Here is a 22273-nt window from a genome sequence, read left to right on the forward strand (position 1 = left end):
TGTGTCTGTGCACACTGGAGCAATGAGGTTTTGTAAAAAACCCCATAGCATTACATTGGGAAGAGCTTTTGAAACCTCTAAAAGCTCTTCCCAATGTAATGCTATGGGGTTTTTTACAAAACCTCATTGCTCCAGTGTGCACAGACACATAGGATAACATTAGCGGCAGATTTAAAAACTCAAAACGCTCAGAAAAACTCCTCTGGTGTGCACCAGGCCTCAGAAGCCATTTTCTGCTGGGAGAGTGTTTTATAGTTGGAATTTATCAGTGAGGGTCACACTGTAGTCACTTCCTGTCTTGAGTCAGGACTGAGTCAGCCACTTTCATACATGATATTTAACTCTTTCAGGCAGAGAAAGAGAAAAAAAAATACCACAGCATAGTTATTTGTGTGCTAGGCACTGTACATACCCATGTCTATCTCATCATGTCACGGTATCCTTTAACCTTACCCTGAACACCCCAGTACTATTTAGATACAAGATTAAATGAGGCATGTACAGGAATTTTGAATAGGAATATCACACTTATCAGGCTCTTCTTCCTTTTAGTGCACTCGCAGAGATAAATGTGATCTCTATGAGGGCTCAAACCCACTAGCAGCCTTTTCTAAAAGCTAGCGATTTGAAAAAGCTCTGCTAATTGGCAATGCTATGGGGTATTTTTATAAAATCGCATCGCTCAAGTGGGATCACACCCATAGCATTACATTAGCAAGAGATTTTCAAATCACAAAGCGTTTAGAAAAGCGATCCTAGTGGGTTCCAGGCCTTAGGCCTGGAACCCATTAGAAAGAGCAAAACGCAACTGCTAGCGATTTGTGATAGCGTTTTGCAAGTGATTTTGGGAGAGATTTCCCTGCTCCTATACAATTCATTACAATGGAAACGCTCCCAAAATTCTGCATGTCCTGCAATTGCGATTTCCTTAATCGCTCTAGTGGAATCTGTCAAATCCATTTACATTATCTCTAAACGCTCTGCCAATGCTAGTGATTGAAAGCATTCCCTAAATGCTCAAAAAAAAAAACTGGGCCACAGCCCTCCATAATCCAAAGCTGCACACTGTAATTGGTCTGGAGAGGCAGCACTTTACTTGCAGAGAGGAAGGTGTGGGGATCGGGAGGAGGAAGAAACTTGAAGTTATCATGTGACTTCTGGAAATTATAAATAAGGATGGTCAATGGGCAAATAGGTGCAGAGGCATTCACTGACTATGGGCTGGTGCACACCAGAGCGGTTCTGAAGCGTTCTTTAAAACACTTGCAGGGAGAAAAACGCTCGGCTAATGAAAGTGAATGGGATGGTGCGCACCAGAGCGGCTAGTTTTTCCACAAACGCAAACTCGGGGGCTGCAGCATTTTTTAGATTTTAGTTCCTGCCTCAATGTTAAAGTATAGGAAAGTGGAAAACCGCTCTGAAAACCGCTAGATCAGAGCGATTTTCCAGGTGTTTGTCACAGAAGCTGTTCAGTAACAGCTTTACTGTAACAATATTTGAAATCTGCTACACAAAAAAAAGCTCCCAAAAACGCTAGGCATGTTTAGAAAACGTCTCTAAACATGCCTGGAATCGCTCTGAAATCTGCTTCAAAAACCTCTAGCGTTGTGTTGATCTGCTAGAGGTTTTTGGTGTGCACTGGGCCTATCAACTGCTCGTAAAAGAGGCCTAAATTCCACCTTGGTGGGATTTAATTGGCCTATTTTCAAATTGCATAAAGGTTCATAATTCACGTTTGTGCATTTAATTGATCATCCCTAATTAAAAAGTCTAAAGGTGCATAGACACATCAGTCTTTGGAAAATGAAAGATCACAGACCAATCTTACCACCCTTCATGTAGTATGAGAGCCATACCTTCACATTCTTTTCTATGGAGCTGAACTCCCCATCAGAAAAAAATCTTTGCAAGATGCTGCACACACAGATGCTGTACAGACACAAAAGATCAGTATCTGCAAAAGAGCTGTTCCTGCCAAAAATCCATTCCTGCAAATTGCATTCATAGTCTATGAGATCTGCAGATCATCATACACACCTTGTTTAACTGACATTCATCTGCAGATCTGAAAATCCATCCTGGTGGATCTGATCTGCAGATGAATGTCAGTTAAACAAGGTGTGTATGATGATCTGCAGATCTCATAGTCTATGAATGCAATTTACAGGAACGGATCTTTGGCAGGAACAGCTCTTTTGCAGATACTGATCTTTTGTGTCTGTACAGCATCTGTGTGTGCAGCATCTTGCAAAGATTTTTTTTCTGATGGGGAGTCCAGCTCCATAGAAAAGACTGTGTAGAAATGCTCTCATACTACATGAAGGGTGGTAAGATTGGTCTGTGATCTTTCATTTTCCAAAGACTATAGTCTGATGTGTGTATGAACCTTTAACTGACAATACACTATAGTCTTATTTGCACACTTTATTAGGCGTAATAAAGACCTTAGTGTTATCCTAGCTACACACGATGCAATTATCTATTTCCAACATGTCCAATCAATTTTCCGTTCACTTCTATGGAAAATCCCCCAAAAAATCAATCAGAAATCAGATCGGACATGTTGGAAATGGTCGATGTGACAGTATACCTGTTAGAAAATTGCATTGTGTGTACCTAGCATTAAGCTAGTTTCACACTGTGACATTGCATACCCTGTAGAAACAGGATTGCAACGGAGGGGGAGAATGTTGCATCGTGCATTAAGTGCAATGCATACAGTTCGTGAGAAGCATGCTTCACTGAAACTGTGAATATTTTCTAGTACAGCACATAAATCCTTACATTATTCCAAAGTATTTTGCCCCACAGCACTGCTAACGTGCCAATATGAACATATCACAACAAATTGCATTGCGCTTACTGTGCAATTTTTATATTGACCCCCAACACGTCGGTGTGAGTCCAATAGGAAATAAAAAAATTAATGGATAATGCTTGGAGATTTACTGCTTGTGCTACATCTTAAACTATTGTGATGAGTTGTCAAAAGTAATGTACTGCTCTAATTACCACTGTTTACATAACACAAGCCTAAAACAAATAAGTACAGTAAATATTTTAGTTTTCACATAAACCTATCTTGCGCCTTTAAAGTTTTCATCTTCCTAGGAAGAGCAGTGTGTGGGAACACTGTGCCCCCTATCCTTGCCCATGTCATTGGCAGTCAGCCCAGTGATAACACTAATGAATGCAGTTCCCATAGTCGTGCAGTGAGTAGCTACCCACCCGTGCAATGATGCTGATGGCTGGCCTGGGCGATCACCTTCCTGCTGCGTCCCCTTCTGTATTCAGCAATGTAAGAGTTAAACAGACCATAGGAACATTGCTAGAACTGCGCTCACTTCCTGAAAGCTGCATGCAAGTATCTTCCTGATTGGCTATCGCCAGTTCTAATCTGATTGGTCGGTAGCGACCTTTCCTGCGCCAGATAGTTATGCTAATATTATTATTATTATGCTTATGACCGCTTTACAGTATGGCTGGCGCTGTATGTGATGATACAGCGGAGCGCGTCTCGTTATTTAGCAACTTCAAGGTGTGCGCACACAAGTGTTTACTATGTGGTGGTCTGGAACCTTTTGCTCGGCTCATGTTGAACTCGGACCACTATTAATGATGCGCCCTGGTTAGGAGGAACCGGATACGGACGTTTGCAGGCAGTGCACTCACTTGTTCACTAACCATGGAGGAACAGGAGATGCAGATTAAAGTGAAAAAAGGTGAGACGTCCTTCTTATTAGATGGCCAGAGAGGTGGTTATTGGTAAGGTAGTAAGTCCAAAAAGCACGACTGTTTAAAGTGGACCTGTGTGGTGAAAATATTTGCAACCCAACCACTGGCTTTCATAAGAAAATGCAACCCAACCTAGCAACCTCACACAGAACCCTCCCATACCTCCCAACATTTGAAGATGGGAAAGAGGGACACTTAAGCCACGCCCCCTGTGCGGCCTTAAGCCTCACCCCTGCTTTTGCAGGAGGGTGACAATGGGAGGAATGAGTTTGCGGAGGAGGGTGCCAGCGGGTGGGAGAGGGTGACACTGGGTGGAAAGGGGGGTGCCAGTGGGTGGGGGAGGAAGGTGACAGTGGGTAGGAGAAGGGTGTTAGTGGAAAGTGTAGGGTGTCAGTGGGTGGGGAGGAGGGTACCTGTGGGTGGAAAGGAGGGTGACACTGGGTGGGGAGGAGGGTGTCAGTGGGTAGGAGAAGGGTGACACTGGGTGGGGAGGAGGTTACCTGTGGGTAGAAAGGTGGGTGCCACTGGGTGGGGGAGAAAGGTGCCAGTGGGTAGAAGGGTGACACTGGGTGGGGAGGAGGGTACCTGTGGGTGGAAAGGAGGGTGACACTGGGTGGGGAGAAGGGTGCCAGTGGGTTGGAGGAGGGTACCTGTGGATGGAAAGGAGGGTGACACTGGGTGGGGGAGAAAGGTGCCAGTGGGTAGGAGGAGGGTGTCAGTGGGTAGAAGGGTGACATTGGGTGGGGAGGAGGGTACCTGTGGGTGGAAAGGAGGGTGACACTGGGTGGGGGAGAAAGGTGCCAGTGGGTAGGAGGAGGGTGACACTGGGTGGGGAGGAGGGTACCTGTGGGTGGAAAGGAGGGTGCCACTGGGTGGGGGAGAAAGGTGTCAGTGGGTAGGAAGAGGGTGCCAGTGGGTGGGGTAGAGGGTGCCAGTGGGTAGGGGGGTCGGCAGTGGAGGGGGGAGAATGCCCGTGGGTGGGGAGGAAGGTGCCCCTGTGTGGGGAGGAGATTGCCCTGGGGAGAGAAGACAGGAAAGAAATGATTGATGCGCCAGCCGCGCTAATAAGGGATGCGGGAGCCTGCTTTATTCCTCCCTTCCTCTGAATGCCCCCACCTGCTGTGAATGTTCCCCCCCCCCCCCCCTCCCTGTAGGCAGTTTGTGCGGAGCGGAGCGGTAGGTCCTCTTACCGCAGATCCATGCGCACCGGCAACTAGTCTCTACTTCCTGTGACGTCTTGGTATACAGGAAGTAGAGACTAGTTGCCGGTGCGCAAGGATCTGCGGTAAGAGGACCTACCGCTCTGCTCCGCACACACTGCCTACAGAAAGGGGGAGGGGGAACATTCACAGCAGGTGGGGGCATTCAGAGGAAGGGAGGGAGGAATAAATGAGGCTCCCGCATCCCTTATTAGCGCAGCTGGTGCATCAATCATTTTCTTCCTGTCTTCTCTCTATATATACAAATAACTCGCACACCAGCGTAAAGATATATGCAAAGATAATTTATAGATGATAAATCTGCCCATACAAAAGTATGTCATAAAAAGTTCACAGCAATTGTAACATAGGCAAACACTACAGCAGGTGAAATTAGCAGCAAATGCACATTAGGGAAATCAGTTCAGAATATCAGCATTCATGTTTGATACAGCAAGGAAATACATAAGAAGGTAGCTAGTGCAAACAATCAAAAGATATCCCCATAGTGCCTGATATATACCCTGACAGCGCGCCGTTTCGGAAATAGTCCTTCGTCAGAGAGTGTATAGAACCTTCCGGCTGCTGTGAAGGGGATATCGTTTTGATTGTTTGCACTAGCTACCTTCTAGCTACCTTCTTATGTATTTCCTTGCTGTATCAAACATGAATGCTGATATTCTGAACTGATTTCCCTAATGTGCATTTGCTGCTAATTTCACCTGCTGTAGTGTTTGCCTATGTTACAATTGCTGTGAACTTTTTATGACATACTTTTGTATGGGCAGATTTATCATCTATAAATTATCTTTGCATATATCTTTACGCTGGTGTGCGAGTTATTTGTATATATAGTGGCAGTGTATGGCCTATGATAGGCCTGTTTACTGACTCAGCACCCTCTACTGTAAGTCTTTAGTACTAATCTATTAGGTGTGCATACCTTATTTGTAAATATTGCTTCCTGTCTTCTCTCCCCAGCCGGCCGGGACTTAAGGGGGGCTTTCCGGGATAGTGGGAGAGCCCCCCCAAATCGGGAGAGTCCCGACCAAATCGGGGACGGTTGGGGGGCATACCCTCCTATGGCGGGCAACTAATACCCCCCCCCCCCTTATTTTGGGCAGCTAACCCCCCCCCCAATTGATCAGCAACTAATTAACCACCCAGAGGGAAATAATCACTGTTGCAAAATCGTATACTGGGAATACATAGTGCGTATTTGCGGCTCGATTCTGCAGGCGATTTTCTTATCTTCTGCTCATTTTTCTTATCTTTTTCCATTGTCCCCCATGTGGTATCGAGCGCGGAATCGATCGGGCGGGTGATCAGACATGTTGGAAAATGTCCTCGAGCCATCTAAATGGCTCAATCGAGTGGCACAAACGTACCGTGTATTCCCAGCATTACAGCCAGGGTGTGTGTAAGACCGCACGCATGCGCAGTTAAGAACAGTTGCAAGATCTTATTGGTGGCAATATTTTTCATCACACCTGAACTCTTGCACAGGGCACAAGGAAAACAGAGAAATGCACCCTGTATGTGTTTGAGTTTAGCCTGTCTAATTCCCCCTCATTTGTGTCTAATCACAAGGTGTAATTTGATATCTCCCCTGTTTCAGCTGACTGCCACAGCAGATAAGCTAATTTGAAAGCACAGGATGTTAACATTATTATGTCTGCTTCCATTAAAGCAGGAAATAGAAAAGGGTAACACCCTCCACCAAGGGTGGACTCAGATATTTTACGAAGGGAACAGAGGCGCCAAAAGAATAAAATCCACGAAAAAAAAATTAAAAACATAAATAGAGATGGTAGTGGTGGACTTACCTTCTCAAGCAGATAAACTGTCGATTTCAACAGTGAAAAGTTTTATTTATACACTCCCAAGAAATTGTGTAACTCGTTTCACAGGCGTAACCCTGCTTCTTCAGGCAGTAAAAAAAAAGAATACAACAGCTGCAGATTAGTTTTTTCTTTTTTTTTTTATCAGTCTACCTGACTGCTGTTACAGATGTTTATACAAACTTTATTCTTTACAAACCTTAATGCTGGGAATACACGGTACGTTTTTTGCTAAGAATCGTTCCGATAGATGCCCTCAATGATAAAATTCCGACATGTCCGATGTTCCGCTCGATATCTCAGAAGTGAATGGAAAAAAGATAAGAAAAATGAGTGGAAGATAAGCGAATCGAGCAGAAAATCAAATGGCTAATTGCGCGCTGAATTGAACGGTCAAAACGTACCATGTATTCCCAGAGTAAAGGATTATATGGTCCCAAGTACCTTTGAGTCCAAAGATAAGGACTTCTTGGAGTTTAGAATGTGCAGGCTGAATAGAGATATATTTCCTGTATGCATTTTTTGCCCTATTAGGAATTCTATACATAGTGTTGTCTTACATTTAATGATAGGATAAACAGTGCAGACATAATGTATGGAGGGTTGACTGTTAATTAACTTTTTGTCTTTTGAAAGTGATCTTAAGCTTAACTGTGTCTTTCAGTGACAGATAAGTTTACTGAAAGTATGTACGTCCTTGCCAATGAGCCTTCAGTGGCTTTGTATCGTCTGCAGGAGCATGTTCGCAGATCCTTACCAGAACTGGCCCAGCATAAGGTGAGTGAACATTTCCCTTCTAGCTGCTGTGGTAGCCATATGTGCATGAGGTGGGGAGGGAGAAGTATTGCAAAGGAGAAGTGTTTTGAAAATGCAGTTTCAATTCAAGCATATTCAGTTTGTCTATGTAAAAATGTCAGCAAAAAGTGACAAAAGGTCTTCTATAGCCACGCGTGTTTGAAGAATTCCAGGGAATCTTAAAAATTCCCATGTGCACCCCAGAGTAAACTGATTTCATAGACCTAACAATTTTAAACAAAGTTCATAGCTAATGCAAATTTTAAATATGATGGGCCAAATCAACCATTTTTGTTTCTTTTAGGCCTCTTTTACAATTTCATTGCAAGTGTGCATTGCGTCACCCTGTTTTACCACAGGGTAATGCAATGGTGCCTAACACACTTACCATGTCGCGTCAGAAGTGCCCGATCTGCCACTGCAAAGTCAACAGCTCATTACCGGCCAACTTCCACAGTGCAGCGGAAGTAATGTATGTCAGTGGGCGAAGCATACATTTTGGCAGTGCTATGCACATGATCCTGTTCACGCAATCTGCCACAGTCATAATATTTTTATTTATTTTTTTTTTTTTTGCGTTGGCAATGCTATGGGGCATCATGCCACAGACACACAGCTCAGGTGTAATACTGGCCTTAAGGTGAAAAAAACATATGATGAATTGTAAATATAGTACGTATAATAAATAGAACATTAGTAGCAAACGCTTCATATTTTTATTTTCAGCTATATAACTGTTTTTCTATAACATTGCATCATTCTTTAATATTTGCAGTTTACAAATCTCTGTACTTTACACTGGGAAACAGAGCAAAGCTAATGAACCTTTGAACTTCCTGGCAGTAAAACTTAAACAGTGAGACAGGTTGAGATAAGTGCTTAAAGCTAATGGGAGTATATTTAAAAAAAAATAGGGTTTTAAAGAGAACCAGATACGAAGAAGAAATAGATTTATACATACCTGGGGCTTCCTCCAGCTCCATAAGCCTGGATCGCTCCCATGCCGCCGTCCTCCGCTGCCTCTGTCCGCCGGTACTGGGTCCCGTAATTTCGGCCAGTCGACGCAAGTGCAGTGCGCTCCCTCCATACTGTGCATGCGTGCAAAGCCGGAGGGAGCCCCTGCGCATGCGTACAACTGGTCGCGTCCGGCGGAAGTGACGGGACTCGGTACCGGCGATCCAGGAAGCGGAGGATGGTGGCGTGGGAGTGATCCAGGCTTATGGGGCTGGAGGAAGCCCCAGGTATGTATAAAATGTTTTCCATTTTTCAGCTATCCTTCTTCGTCTCTGGTTCCCTTTAAGGAGAGGGAAGGCTCTGGGTTCATTAGAGCCCTCTCCTCTCCCGGTGCCCTCATTGCAACGGCTCCATCTAAATCTACCGTTGTGGGGGACCTCAGGAGTCTTCGGGAGCGGAGTCATCCCAAAGACAGGCGGCTCCATACTGCACTCGCGAGTGTGTAGTATGAAGCGGCCCATCTTCGAAAGCACTCGGGCTCCCTGAAGACTTCCGAAGACTCCCTTCGGCGGAGAGAGCAGTATTTGACTAATTTAGTCAAATACTGCTGCGGGAGAGCCAACACTGGAGCAGGCACCCAGAGAGGAAAGGCTCTATAGTAACCAGAGCCTTCCATCTCCCTAGGTAAGTATCTGCCTTTAAAAAAAAAAAAAAAAAAAAACTCATTAACTTTAAAGGACAACTAAAGTGACAAGACTGTGGAGGCTGCCTTATTTATTTCCTTTTAAACAATACCAGTTGCCTGGCGGTCTTGACCTATTGGCTTCAATAGTGTCTGAATTACACCAGAAACAAGCATGCAACTAATCTTGTCACAACTGACAATGTCGGAAACACCTGATCTGCTGCATGCATGTTCCGGGGCTACAGCTAGAAGCATTACAGGCAGAGGACCAGCAGGATAGCTAGTTAACTGGTATTGTTTAAATGGAAATAAATATCGCAGCCTCCATATACCTGTCATTACAGTTGTCCTTTAAGAAAATGGCATTTTCAGCTACATAGCTGTTTTTCTATGACACTGCATCATTCTCTAATATTTGCAATTTACAAATGACACTTTGTATTTTAAACTGGGAAACAGAGCAGAGCTAATGAACCTTTGAACTTCCTGGCAGAAAAACCTTATACTGTACAAACACGAAACAGTGAGAGACAGGTTGAGATAAGTGCTTCAGAAAATAGCATTGCTCTATGACTAAATTAGCCAGAGAGCTCAGAGAAGCTCTATTGCATAGATAACAAGTAAAGCTTCTTAACTCTTCCTGTAATGGAAACAATATTAGACTCATATCTGTGCTGCTAATGTTCTATTTCTTAGCTGTACTACACATACAATTTATCTCCTAAGTGCATTTTCCCTTCAAAGAACATTGTTGTGAAGTTTAATGCAATGCTTAACCATATCTGCCGCTGGGACATGAGCCTCACGTCTGCAGCTGCTACAGCCGCAGGGACGCGCTAGTCACGTCCCTGCAGCTTGGGGTGTGCTGTGCAGGCAGATGCCCATGATCGCGATGTTGCCGGTAAGGGGGGGGGGGGGGGGGGTGGATTGGCTGTAGGGGGAAAAAGTCCCCTGTGCCAATCCGAACATGTTCGCCGAGAATGAACACTGCTTTAGCTCAGAAACCGTGTTCATTCTGAAATAGAGCCTGTAAGAAACTATACGTTGGTTGGTATTGGCAACAATACACCTTTGTTCCGGCACCAGCAACTCCTTAGAGTTGCAACTCACAGGAAGTGTGAGAACTCGACTCTCATCACAGCAACAGCATAGGAGATAGAACTTCTTAGGCGTCCTCAAAGTTTAGGAGTTTATTCAGTAAACAGATATACAGTACATGTGGTTACATCTTAGCAACGCAGATTGTTCTGTAGTTAGTCCTTTGCATTACAGCTCTTGGCTCCCTTGCATGGAAACCAGGGTTTAGCTTATGTTCCATCTCTACTAAGTTAAATCTAGACTACTTTCTATATACAGCATACAGTTAGATAAGATGACAAGACCTATTATTATAAATAAAAAGTAAAGGGTTGAAGCCAGCCGTCACAGGAAGCAGAAGTGACTCTCCGCAGCCGGTCACCTGCTTTAACCACCCTGGCGGTATTGATAAGCTCAGCTCATCCTGGAAAAACTTGCTGAAAGCGGTATTGACGAGCTGAGCTCGTCAATACCGCCAGGGAGATTTCTTGTTTCTCTTCCCCGCCGGCTGCACTTTTCCCTCATCAGAGGGATTCCCCAGGGTGGCTGTATGCCTGTCAGCACGCTGTGGGTAGCGATCTGTGCTACCCACAGCATACAGAACTAGCATCCAGCCACCCTGGGAATCCCTGTGCAGCCGGCGGGGCAGAGAATGTGTGGGGCTGTGCAGGGATTCCCCTTCTGTGCCGGTGGGTGGCTGGTGCGGGGATCCCCTCTGTGGGGGGGGGGGGGTCCCCTTCTGTGCTGGCTGTTAGTGGCAGGCGGGGATCCCCCTCTGTGAGGGGGGGGAATCCCCATACTGTGCGTGCGGGTGGCTGGGTGGCCCTTCTCTGTGTGTGAGGGGGGGGGGGTATAATCCTTCTTCTAAGGGAGCTAGTCGTGGTCAGTCGGGGACACCCCCTCCTGTGGGGGGGGGAGGTGGGTGTCCCCATCTATGCGGGCTGTGGGTGGCCTCTCCCTCCTCTTCCCCCCCATCCCTCCCTCTCTGTCCCCCGTGCCCCCCCTCACCCCTGATCCTGTGTCCCCCCCCCCGATCCCGTGTCTCCCCCCTGTCAGAAGCCCTGCTTCACTCACCTGAGGGCTTTCTCCTGCGCCGGCCGCGATGGACACCCTCCTCCTCCATCGCCGAAGTCCCAGTCTGTGTTATTACAGTACGCGGCTTGGTGACGTCACCAAGCTGCGTACTGTAATTACAGAGAACACGAGACTTCGCGATGGAGGAGGAAGTGTGCCGCTTCCGCCGCAGGAGAAAGCCCTCAGGTGAGTAGATCAGGGCTTCTTACAGGGGGGAGACACGGGATCGGGGGGGGGAGGGGGGAGACACAGGATCAGGGGTGAGGGGGGGGGCACGGAGGACAGAGAGGGAGGGATGGGGGAAGAGGAGGGAGAGGCCACCCACAGCCCGCATAGATGGGGACACCCACCACAGAAGGGGGTGTCCCCGACCGACCACGACTAGCCCCCATAGAAGGGGATACCTGCCCCTCCCCCCCCAATGCACACACAGAAGGGCCACCCACACGCACAGTATGGGGATTCCCCCCCCCCCCCCACAGAGGGGATCCCCGCCGGCCACTACCAGCCAGCACAGAAGGGGAGCCCCCCCCCCCACAGAAGGGACACCCGGCCACAGTTAGGGGGCATCGGGGGCAATGGGGTTGGGGGGGGCAGAGGCACCCGCAAACCTAGCTCCCTATACATCTGTCTCCTATACACCTGGCTGCACATCTGTCTCCTATACACCTGGTTGCACATCTGTCTCCTACACACCAGCAAACATCTTGCTCCCTATATACCTGGCAAAACATCTGGCAAACTATTCCTGGCTAATACATCTGACTAACTATACCTGGCTGCACATCTGGCTAACTACACCTGGCTGCACATCTGGCTAATACATCTGGCTATACATCTGGGTCTTATACTCACCATTGGCATGCTGATCCCTCGTCGCGTACCTCTGATAGCTTCCCCAGTGCCTTCTTCCATGTCCCTTGGCGGATTTTGCTTCTCCCTTGGCGATCACATGTCCCCCGTCGATCGGTGTTGATGGCACCAATGTCACACAGCATCATCAAAATCTCGCAGCAAACACTTTTTTTTATTGAATTCAATACAATAACCTGTATTGAATTCAATATAAAAAAAGATTGCAAAAAAAAAATTGGTTGAAAACTATTGGAAATTAATTGAACCACTTTTTGCACGGAAATCCTGGGGAAATAGAACGCCAGGGTGGTTAATACTGGTCACTAAAGAATTAAAAATGACATCATCTGAGCCATACCCCCAAGCCTACAATTGGCTCAGACCCTCGTGGTATCATGACACGCACAGTTGTTACTGTGCATGGCCTGGAAAGTCCCATGTTCCAGGCACCGGTCATCTTGTTTTGAAATATAACTGATGTTTACAGAACAAGACTGCCTATCTGTGTGTACATCGGGTAGATAAACTCTTTAACCTTGGCTGGTTCTGTATAAGGCACAAACACCCATGTTCCAGTGTTTCTAGAAATGCTGTTTGAAGGGAGACTTTGCACATCAAGTCTTTTAACTAAACTCAGTTCAGGTAACTGAGGCCTACGACTTCAATCATATAATACTTAAATTATAACAGAGCCGACATGCTTCTTGCCACCGCCGATCATTAGATTTATGAATGGGAACAAAGTTCCCATTCATTAATCTCCCTGCAGGCCACTGTGATCGCAGGCATCCATTGATATCTGCGTCACTTCCGTAGTTACAATTGCTTACACATTGCTTCCTAGGAAGAGCTCTTTAGAGACATCTTGTGGCCAAATAGAAAATTATACCTACTAACTTTAGGGAATAAAAAGTTTTAATATGTATGTCAAGGGGCCATATTACTAAATTATGGGATAAAAATTAGTCATGTATGTAAAACTGAAAAAAAAAAATGCACCTTTTTTTATTTCCAAATAAAATATTGTCACCATACATTATACTAGGGATATAAATTTAACCTTGCAATAACTGGGACAAATGGCCAAATTGTGTGGATTTTAATTACGGTAACATGAATTATTTAAAAACTGTAATGGCTGAAAACTGAGAAATATTCTTCCCATTATCATGCATTTAGAATAAAATAATTCTTAGCATAATGTGCCACCCAAAGAAAGCCTAATTGGTTGCTGAAAAAACAAGGTATAGATCATTTTGCTGTGATAAGTAGTGATGAAGTTATTGGGGAATGAATGGGAGGAGCGCTGAAATGTGAAAATTCTTGTCCATAAGGTGAAAAAATACCAGCGGTCTGCAATGGTTAACGTGTACCAGAGGTCGGGTCCCCACCATAAAATATAAATGGCGTCCTCTTCTTGCTCTCTGTTCTCCCGCTACTGGCCCAAAAAATCCTGCAGTCTTACCAGTCTCGCTCCTGTCGCCAGGAGTGTTCTGCGCAGGCACAGAACGCTCAACGTGGCAGGAGCGCACACACAGTCAAGCCACGCATGTGCAGTTGGCCCTGGAAAGTCGTCTTGCGCCAATTGTGGAGAAACGGAAAGTGAGAAGGACGTGGGAGCAATCAGGCCGGAGGGGGCTAGAGGAAGCCCCAGGTATGTATAGTTTATGGCAGGGGCCCCATCTCAGGTTTCCTTTAACTGATCCACCGCACAGGAGGAGACATTTCCAGGTTTCCCAATGGGTGAGTTTTTGACTGTTAATACATGCGTTTTTAGCACAGTACGAAGAACTCCATACCTTGCTATACATAGAAAAAGTGCATGGCAATGCATGAGTTAAAGCTCATGTGTTAAAGAGCACATTTTTGCTGTAAGCTAAGCCTTGATGCTACATTCACAGTTGTACAGAGAGCACAATGGAACGAGAAAGTCGCACCGCACATGAGTCATGTTGTGTTGCATACAGTCAATAAAAAGTATGCTTCACTGTACTTGTTAATGCGCACATTTAGCACCAATGCACAGCATGCAGTCTGTTACCATACTGCAACCCATTCTACTGCCGCACTGTGAGCGTCTCATTGCAGTGTGGTAAGCTGTGGTACAAAGCTGCTGTTACATCACATTGCACCACAGTAAACGAGTACCTAACGCATGCTACACCGCGGTCCCGATATGTTGCGTTCCTGCTGACACGGAACACTATGGATGTGGCCTTTGTCCTGGTAGGTATACATCTAACCTGATGGTCATCAATAGAGCTAGTTAATGAAAAGCAAGCAATTAACACAAGCTAGATTTTATTTATTTTTTCTTATTGACCATCTCTGGTTTTCAAGTTACCTCTGCCTAATGTGGCAACCATAACAACGCAGATAAATTTGCCCTTGCATATAGTTACATAGTTACATACCGTATATACTCGCATACAAGCCGAATTTTTGACCCCCAAAAAGGGGGCCAAAAGTTGGGGGTTCGGCTTGTATGCGAGTCATGGTGGTCCGCGGGTCCCCCCCCCCCCCTCCGCTGGTCCGCGGGTCCCCCGCTCCCTCCATGGCCGCCGCCGCTGCTATTACCTGTCCGCATCTTCTATTTCAGTCTCCGTGCTTGTAAACATTCAGAGCAGCGCGCCCGGCGCTGCTACTGTGACGAGGCAGGAAAGAGCGCGGCTTCCTGTTACTATGGGAACCGCTCTTTCCTGGCTCGCCGCTCGTCACAGTAGCAGCGCCGGGCGCGCTGCTCTGAATGTTTACAAGCACGGAGACTGAAATAGAAGATGCAGCCAGGTAATAGCGGCGGCGGCCATGGGGGGAGCGGGGACTGTACTGGCTAAACTGGGGCACTTTACTAGCTTTACTGAGCGCTATACTAGCTAAACTGGGGCGCTATACTAGCTATACTGAGCACTATACTAGCTAAACTGGGGCACTATACTAGCTATACTGAGCACTACACTAGCTAAACTGGGGCACTATACTAGCTATACTGAGCACTATACTAGCTAAACTGGGTCACTATACTAGCTAAACTGGGTCACTATACTAGCTATACTGAGCACTATACTAGCTATACTGAGCACTATACTAGCTATACTGAGCACTATACTAGCTATACTGAGCACTATACTAGCTATACTGAGCACTATACTAGCTATACTGAGCACTATACTAGCTATACTGAGCACTATACTAGCTATACTGAGCACTATACTAGCTATACTGAGCACTATACTAGCTATACTGAGCACTATACTAGCTATACTGAGCACTATACTAGCTATACTGAGCACTATACTAGCTATACTGGGGCACTATACTAGCTATACTGAGCACTATACTAGCTATACTGGGGCACTATACTAGCTATACTGAGCACTATACTAGCTATACTGAGCACTATACTAGCTATACTGAGCACTATACTGAGCACTATACTAGCTATACTGAGCACTATACTAGCTATACTGAGCACTATACTAGCTAAACTGGGGCACTTTACTAGCTAAACTGGGGCACTTTACTAGCTAAACTGGGGCACTTTACTAGCTAAACTGGGTCACTATACTAGCTATACTGAGCACGATACTAGCTATACTGAGCACTATACTAGCTATACTGAGCACTATACTAGCTATACTGAGCACTATACTAGCTATACTGAGCACTATACTAGCTATACTGAGCACTATACTAGCTATACTGGGGCACTATACTAGCTATACTGAGCACTATACTAGCTATACTGAGCACTATACTAGCTATACTGAGCACTATACTAGCTATACTGAGCACTATACTGAGCACTATACTAGCTATACTGAGCACTATACTAGCTAAACTGGGGCACTTTACTAGCTAAACTGGGGCACTTTACTAGCTAAACTGGGGCACTTTACTAGCTAAACTGGGGCACTTTACTAGCTAAACTGGGGCACTTTACTAGCTATACTGAGCACTATACTAGCTATACTGAGCACTATACTGAGCACTATACTAGCTATACTGAGCACTATACTAGCTAAACTGGGGCACTTTACTAGCTAAACTGGGGCACTTTACTAGCTAAACTGGGGCACTTTACTAGCTGTACTGGGCACTATACTAGCTGTACTGGGCACTATACTAGCTGTACTGGGCACTATACTAGCTATACTGGGCACTATACTAGCTATACTGGGCACTATACTAGCTATACTGGGGCACTACCTACCCATACTGGACACTTTACTAGCTATACTGGGACACACTCGGGGAATAAGGCGGCCAGCATTTCCTACCCCCGGCTTATATGGGGGTCAATCATTTTTCCCTGGTTTTTCAGGGAAAAGTTGGGGGGTCGGCTTATATGCAGGTCGGCTTATATGCGAGTATATACGGTAGTTATTTTGGTTGAAAAAAGACATGGGTCCATCGAGTTCAAGCAGAACAGTGAGCCTGCATATTGAGGAGTGAGAACAGTGAGTAATTTTTTACTTTGCAGTAAATGCAGTAGCAGCAACAATGAAACCTACCCAAAGTGGCATTAGATTGGTCCATGTTCAAGCTGCATACATTGGAATTATTGACTATCATTGGGGGTCATTGCGGTGTACCTGAGGCAGTTTTGCACATGACAAATGGGACACAGAGGCATGTCCCAATCAGGACATGCCTCTTTGTCCACTCCAGGCCGCTCACTGCGCCCCCTGAGCCACGCTTGATCTGCAGTGCCGTAAACCACGGGTCGCAGCTCATCTATAATCCCTTATAATAAAACCCTAATGTCTCTGCGTCCCATGTCCCTGTTTGTGTCTCATTTGCGCTCTGCGCATGTGCAGGGACGCAGAGACACTGAGGGAGAGTGACGCGCGGCAATCTATGACGGGTGGGCGCGGTGCGTGTGGCGGAAATGTGCATTCGCGGCAGATACATACATACATAAATGCATGCATGCATACATGCATGCATACATGCATACATGCATGCATACATGCATGCATACATACATGCATACATACATACATACATGCCTGGTGCACACCAAAACCTGCTAGCCAATCCGCAAAATGCTAGCAGATTTTTAAACGCTTTTATTTTTATGAGGCGTTTTGCTAGCATTTTGCGGATTGCTGCTGCGGATTTCCGTGTAGTACATTTCATATATTGTTACAGTAAAGCTGTTACTAAACAGCTTCTGTAACAAAACCACCTGGCAAACCGCTCTGATCTGCCGTTTTTCAGAGCGGTTTGCATTTTTCCTATACTTAACATTGAGGCAGAAACGCATCCACAATCCAAAAAAATGACTCAGCCCGGGAGGATTCGTTTCTGCAAAACGCCTCCCGCTCTGGTGTGCACACCCCCATTGAAATGCATTACCCTAGCGCAAGCGGCTGCAGAAACTCTCAAAAAGCCACTCGGTGTGCCCCAGCCCTAAGAGAAAACAAGAGGCAGTAATAGATGCTGATTTGATTTTTGATTTTTTAATTGTTGTTTTCGAGCCAGTTTAGGCTCTCTTTATAGCGAGGCAGTCAGCACGGTTTTGATGTATACATTTTCCAATTTGTTTGACTTTTTTTGCAGGCTGATATGCAGAATTGGGAAGAGCAGAGCCAAGGGTCCATCTACACAGTGGAGTATGCATGCAGGTACAAATATTGTTTTAACGAAGATAAAGTACTTGTAATTGCTGGGAAAGAGTCGGAAAGAGGAAATTGTCAACCAATGATCCCAAGTGTTTCAAGCCTTGTTCCATTATAGTTTGAAAAATTTGAGGAAACAAGACCTAAATTTGGGCTACTTGATAGTTTATAAATCTAATAAAGGATGGTGTTGTAAAATTAAATACAGCTCTAGTTATGGGGTTTTGAGGATAACTGGTAAATCTCTTGGTGTTCAATTAGCACTCTGTTCACTTTCCTACCTTTTTTTTTCTCTTTTACCACAGTGCAGTTAAAAGTATGACCTTCAGCAGCGTGCATTTCAAGAGCATTGAGGGCCTACTGAAGCAAGCCATCAACCTGAAGCACCAGCTGAACACTGTGCAAAGTCGCAGGTAGCACACTGGCTGCTCTTCAGTAGCAACAACCTGCAGAGGGACATTGACCATGGACAAAAAAAACTCTCTGCTTCGTAACACTGTATTTAATATTTTGAGAAAATATATCCTGGATTTGTATACCAAAACTTTTATACGGATATAGGATTTAATTGAAGATATGAAGAAAGGCTTACCAAAAAGGAAATTGCTGTGTTAAGTGGGAACCCGTAACAGAAGGGTGGCAACACCTCCTGAAAGGGGAACTATGGTATACCGTACGGTTTTCTGTCATTTTAACTGCTATTTTGCTTTGCTGCTGTTTTGTGTAATAGTTGGGTGACTTTTTTTCATTTCCTCCTGTTCCAGGCTTCATTAGGACTGAGGGAACGTTCACACTATAAAGCTTTTGCTAATGTTATCCTATGTGAGTGTTCTCACTGGAGCGATGTGATTTTCTAAATATCCCCCCATAGCATTGCATTAGCAAGAGCTTTAAAAAGCTCTAGTAGTGTGAATCAGTCCTGAAGGTGAATTAAACGTTCTGCTTTGACACGAACAGCAGTAACGCGATTTTTTTTTTTTTTCTTCCTCCTTAGCTCTCTAGTGTAGGAAAAGAAAGTTAAACATCTTGCTGGAATTCATAACACCCTGTGTCCCCCATTAAAGGCAATCTGAAGTGAAAATAAACTAATGAATTGTATGTGCAGTACAGCCAAGAAATACAACATTAGCAGCACAGAAACTCATATTGCTTCCAGTACAGGAAGAGTTGGGAAACTTCACTTCTCTATGCAAATGAGCTTTTCTGAGCTCTCTGACCAGTTTAGTCAGCTGCAGTGCTGTTATCTGAGGCACTCAGGCCTATGACCCACTGCAAAGCACTATCACAATCGCTAGCAATTTGTGGTAGCACTTTGGGAGCGATTTCCCTGCTCCTATACAATACATTAGAATGGAAACGCTCCCAAAATGCTGCATGGCTTGCAATTTTGCCTAATCACAATCGCTCTAGTGCAATCTGTCTTATCCATTTACATTGGCAGAGCATTTAGGGAAAGCGCTAGTGCTTGAAAGTGATCCCTAAACGTTCTAGTGGGTCCCTGCCCTAATACTTCAAAGAAACTGGCAGCTTCAGATAAGATTTTCTTTTTTTTTACTGCAGGGAGAGTTTAAAGGGTTATTAGCCCTGCTCTGTTTAAAGAGACACTGAAGCGAAAATAGATGTCGCTTCAGTGCTGATATTCAGCAGGGGCATGTGTGCCCCCTGCTAAAACGCCGCTATCCCGCGGCTAAACAGGGGTCCCTTACCACCCAAACCCCCCTGCAAAATCTACAACCAACTTGGTCGTAGATTTTGCTGCTGTTGAGGCAGGGCTAACGGCTGGAGCCCTGCCTCTCAGCTCCGTCTATCAGCGGCGCATCGCCACCTCTCCCCCGCCCATCCGAGCGAAGGAAGACTGAGAGGGGCGGGGGAGAGGCGGAGATGCGCGCTGACAGACGCGTGTGAGGCAGGGCTGCGGCCATTAGCCCTGCCTCAATGCGGAAAAGGGGATGCGCTGCACGGAGGGGGATTTGGGAGGTAAGGGTCCCCCGTTTAGCGGCGGTTTAGCAGGGGCACACATGCCCCTGCTATATATAAGAGCTGAAGCGAGATTTATTCTTGCTTCAAACTCTCTTTAAAATACAGTATGGTTTGTAAATTGCAAATCTGAAAGAATGATTCAATGCTATGAAAAAAAGCTATATACCTGAAAATGTGGACCCCCCTTCCCCTTTGCTCCTAATGTTCTATTAATGACCTATACTACACATACAATTCTATTATTTATATCATATTTTCCAACATGTACTGTTTCTTGCAGTCACCCTGTAGTGGTTTACAATCCACCATCACATAGCTGTTTCTAACGGTACGTACACACATTGTTTTGTTTGGCCGATTTTACTACTTCTGTGTAGTATGCTAGATTATCTACAAAATCTGTCCATAGTTATCAAAATATTGTGGCCCTATTACTACATGGAAATGGCAGAATTGGCTCAACAAAATTGGATGTGTGTGTGTACACCCTAAAGGCCCATTCACACCAGCAGCGTTTTTCTGAGCGTTTTGCGATTGATTAGCAGTTTTTAAAATCTCTCCCATTCACTTTCATTAAAATCGTGGAAAAATCGCAGCGATTTTGCAATAGTGTATGGAAAAAACGCAATGATTTTTCCACAATTTTTATGACAGTGAAATGGGAGCGCTTTTAAAAACTGCTAATCAATCGCAAACCGCTTAGAAAAACGCTTTGTGTGAATGGGCCCGAAGGGCTGGTTCACGCTGCAAAAGCTTTTTCTAAGTGCTCGAGCTTTTACTAATATAAGGCTATGTGTGCGTGTTCTCACACTTGTGCGATGTGATTTTATTAAAAAAAATCCCCCACTAGCGCTTAAAAAGCTCTTGCAGTGTGAACCAGACCTTACGCGGAACACACTTTTTTTTTTTTTTTTTTTTTTCTTCAGCTCAACCATATGACATCTCCTGCAGGTCACTCAGGCTAGGAGGGGTACACTAGGCAGTGCAGAAAGCCATGCATTTTTCTGCATTGTGCCTGGTTTTTTTTATTTTTTTGGGGGGAGGGGGGTGGTTGTTATTAGAATTTCACTTTAAGGCTACTTTCCCACCAAGATGTTGCGTTTTAGGGGACGTTATGGTCACAACGCATGGTGGTGTTGAAGTTGGATGTCATATTGAGCCGCGTTATGCGGCTCTCAAAGCAGGCGCTCCAGGATAGTGATAGGAAGTCTGGATGTTTTTAAGGATTCGGATCATTTGAATCGGATCATTGAAAAGATCTGGGTCTTTGAACCGAATCATTTGAATCATTTTACTAGGGAAGCAGACTGGGTGAAATGACTAGCAGGAATGGACTTTCCCTGCACTGTACATTCTGTATGTTCCTGTTTCTTCCAGACGGACATCCACTGTGAACCGAATCTTTCATTGTGGTGATCCGGATGATTTGACTCACAAAGATCCGGATCAAATCAATGATTCGTTCATGATCCGGACAACACTACAGTCCCACCACAAGTCTCCACAGTGCAGTGAATATTAATTAGCCATGTGGCTGGCCACGGAGGAGGAGGGGAGACCACCTCCTCCAACATTACTGAGCATGTGCAAACAGTCGAACGTGGCTTAGCCCAGTATAACGTACAGCATGCAGCACTTTGTTTAAACGTGCTGCGTTACTATGTAACGCAACGTGGGCACTGTGAACAAGCACATTGATTTACAGTGCTGTGAGTTAGGCTGCATTACTGGCTGCTGTAACGTGGAACCAGAGATTCAATGTGCATGGATCCACCACAGGGTCACTTTTATTTATGACTAGACTGTGTGTTTTTTGTTTTTAAGCAGAAATCGATGAAAAATTGCAATTTGTAGGCAGCTTGGAACTGGGCTAGTCAAAATCTGCAACAAGTTTATTTGATTGGCCCAGTTCCAAGAGGCATATAATCTGCATTCAACCCAGAATTCATTTCAGTTCATTGCCCATCTCCAATTAAAATAAGCAGCAATACCTAACTGCAAGCATTTCAATAAAAGATCAAGCACATGTTTTGGTGACTGTATCATGTAGACATCATTCCCTGTGTTACTTCAAAAGCTTTTACACTTGCCTAGATCTATGTTTACTTGTCAACAAATTGCTGCCAGATGTCCATAACTTGATGATCATTAAATAAAATTGTTTTTATTGTACATTTCTGAAACCTGTTTTTATTCAGTGAGGAAACATTTTTATTTCTGTTTGTTTTTGTGTCCTTTTTTGTCCCATCTAGTACTGCTTTTTTTCTTAGCATGAGCACAGGAGTTGGTGATGGTCAATGAGATGCAAATAATTCTGAGCAGGATTATGCAGATATATGCAGCTTTAAAGAGAAACTCCAACCTAGAATTGAACTTTATCCCAATCAGTAGCTGATACCCCCTTTACATGAGAAATATAATGATTTTCACAAACAGACCATCAGGGGGCGCTGTATG

General features: G+C 45.0%; 2 protein-coding genes across 3 annotated transcripts in view; one reads left to right on the forward strand and one right to left on the reverse strand.

The window, feature by feature from the left end:
• The window catches only part of RFXANK (regulatory factor X associated ankyrin containing protein), a 78607-nt gene extending 75030 nt beyond the window's left edge, over positions 1–3577 (reverse strand). The window contains exon 1 of the mRNA XM_068234192.1: positions 3229–3577. The gene's annotated coding sequence lies outside the window, so the exon portion shown is untranslated. The remainder of the gene's footprint in view (positions 1–3228) is intronic.
• BORCS8 (BLOC-1 related complex subunit 8) overlaps positions 1–21988 on the forward strand; it is a 32365-nt gene extending 10377 nt beyond the window's left edge. The window contains exons 1-4 of one of the 2 annotated variants that reach the window (XM_068234191.1): positions 3453–3722; positions 7440–7552; positions 17778–17842; positions 18142–21988. In XM_068234191.1, the coding sequence (XP_068090292.1) occupies positions 3686–3722; positions 7440–7552; positions 17778–17842; positions 18142–18253 (327 nt within the window). In that variant the 5' untranslated portion in view covers positions 3453–3685 and the 3' untranslated portion in view covers positions 18254–21988. Of the gene's footprint in view, positions 1–3452; positions 3723–7439; positions 7553–17777; positions 17843–18141 lie in introns of those variants that run through there. The other variant, XM_068234190.1, reaches the window with a different exon arrangement.
• Positions 21989–22273: the final 285 nt, after the last annotated feature.

The sequence above is a fragment of the Hyperolius riggenbachi genome, chromosome 1 (genome assembly GCF_040937935.1).
Source record: "Hyperolius riggenbachi isolate aHypRig1 chromosome 1, aHypRig1.pri, whole genome shotgun sequence".
NCBI lineage: Eukaryota > Metazoa > Chordata > Amphibia > Anura > Hyperoliidae > Hyperolius > Hyperolius riggenbachi.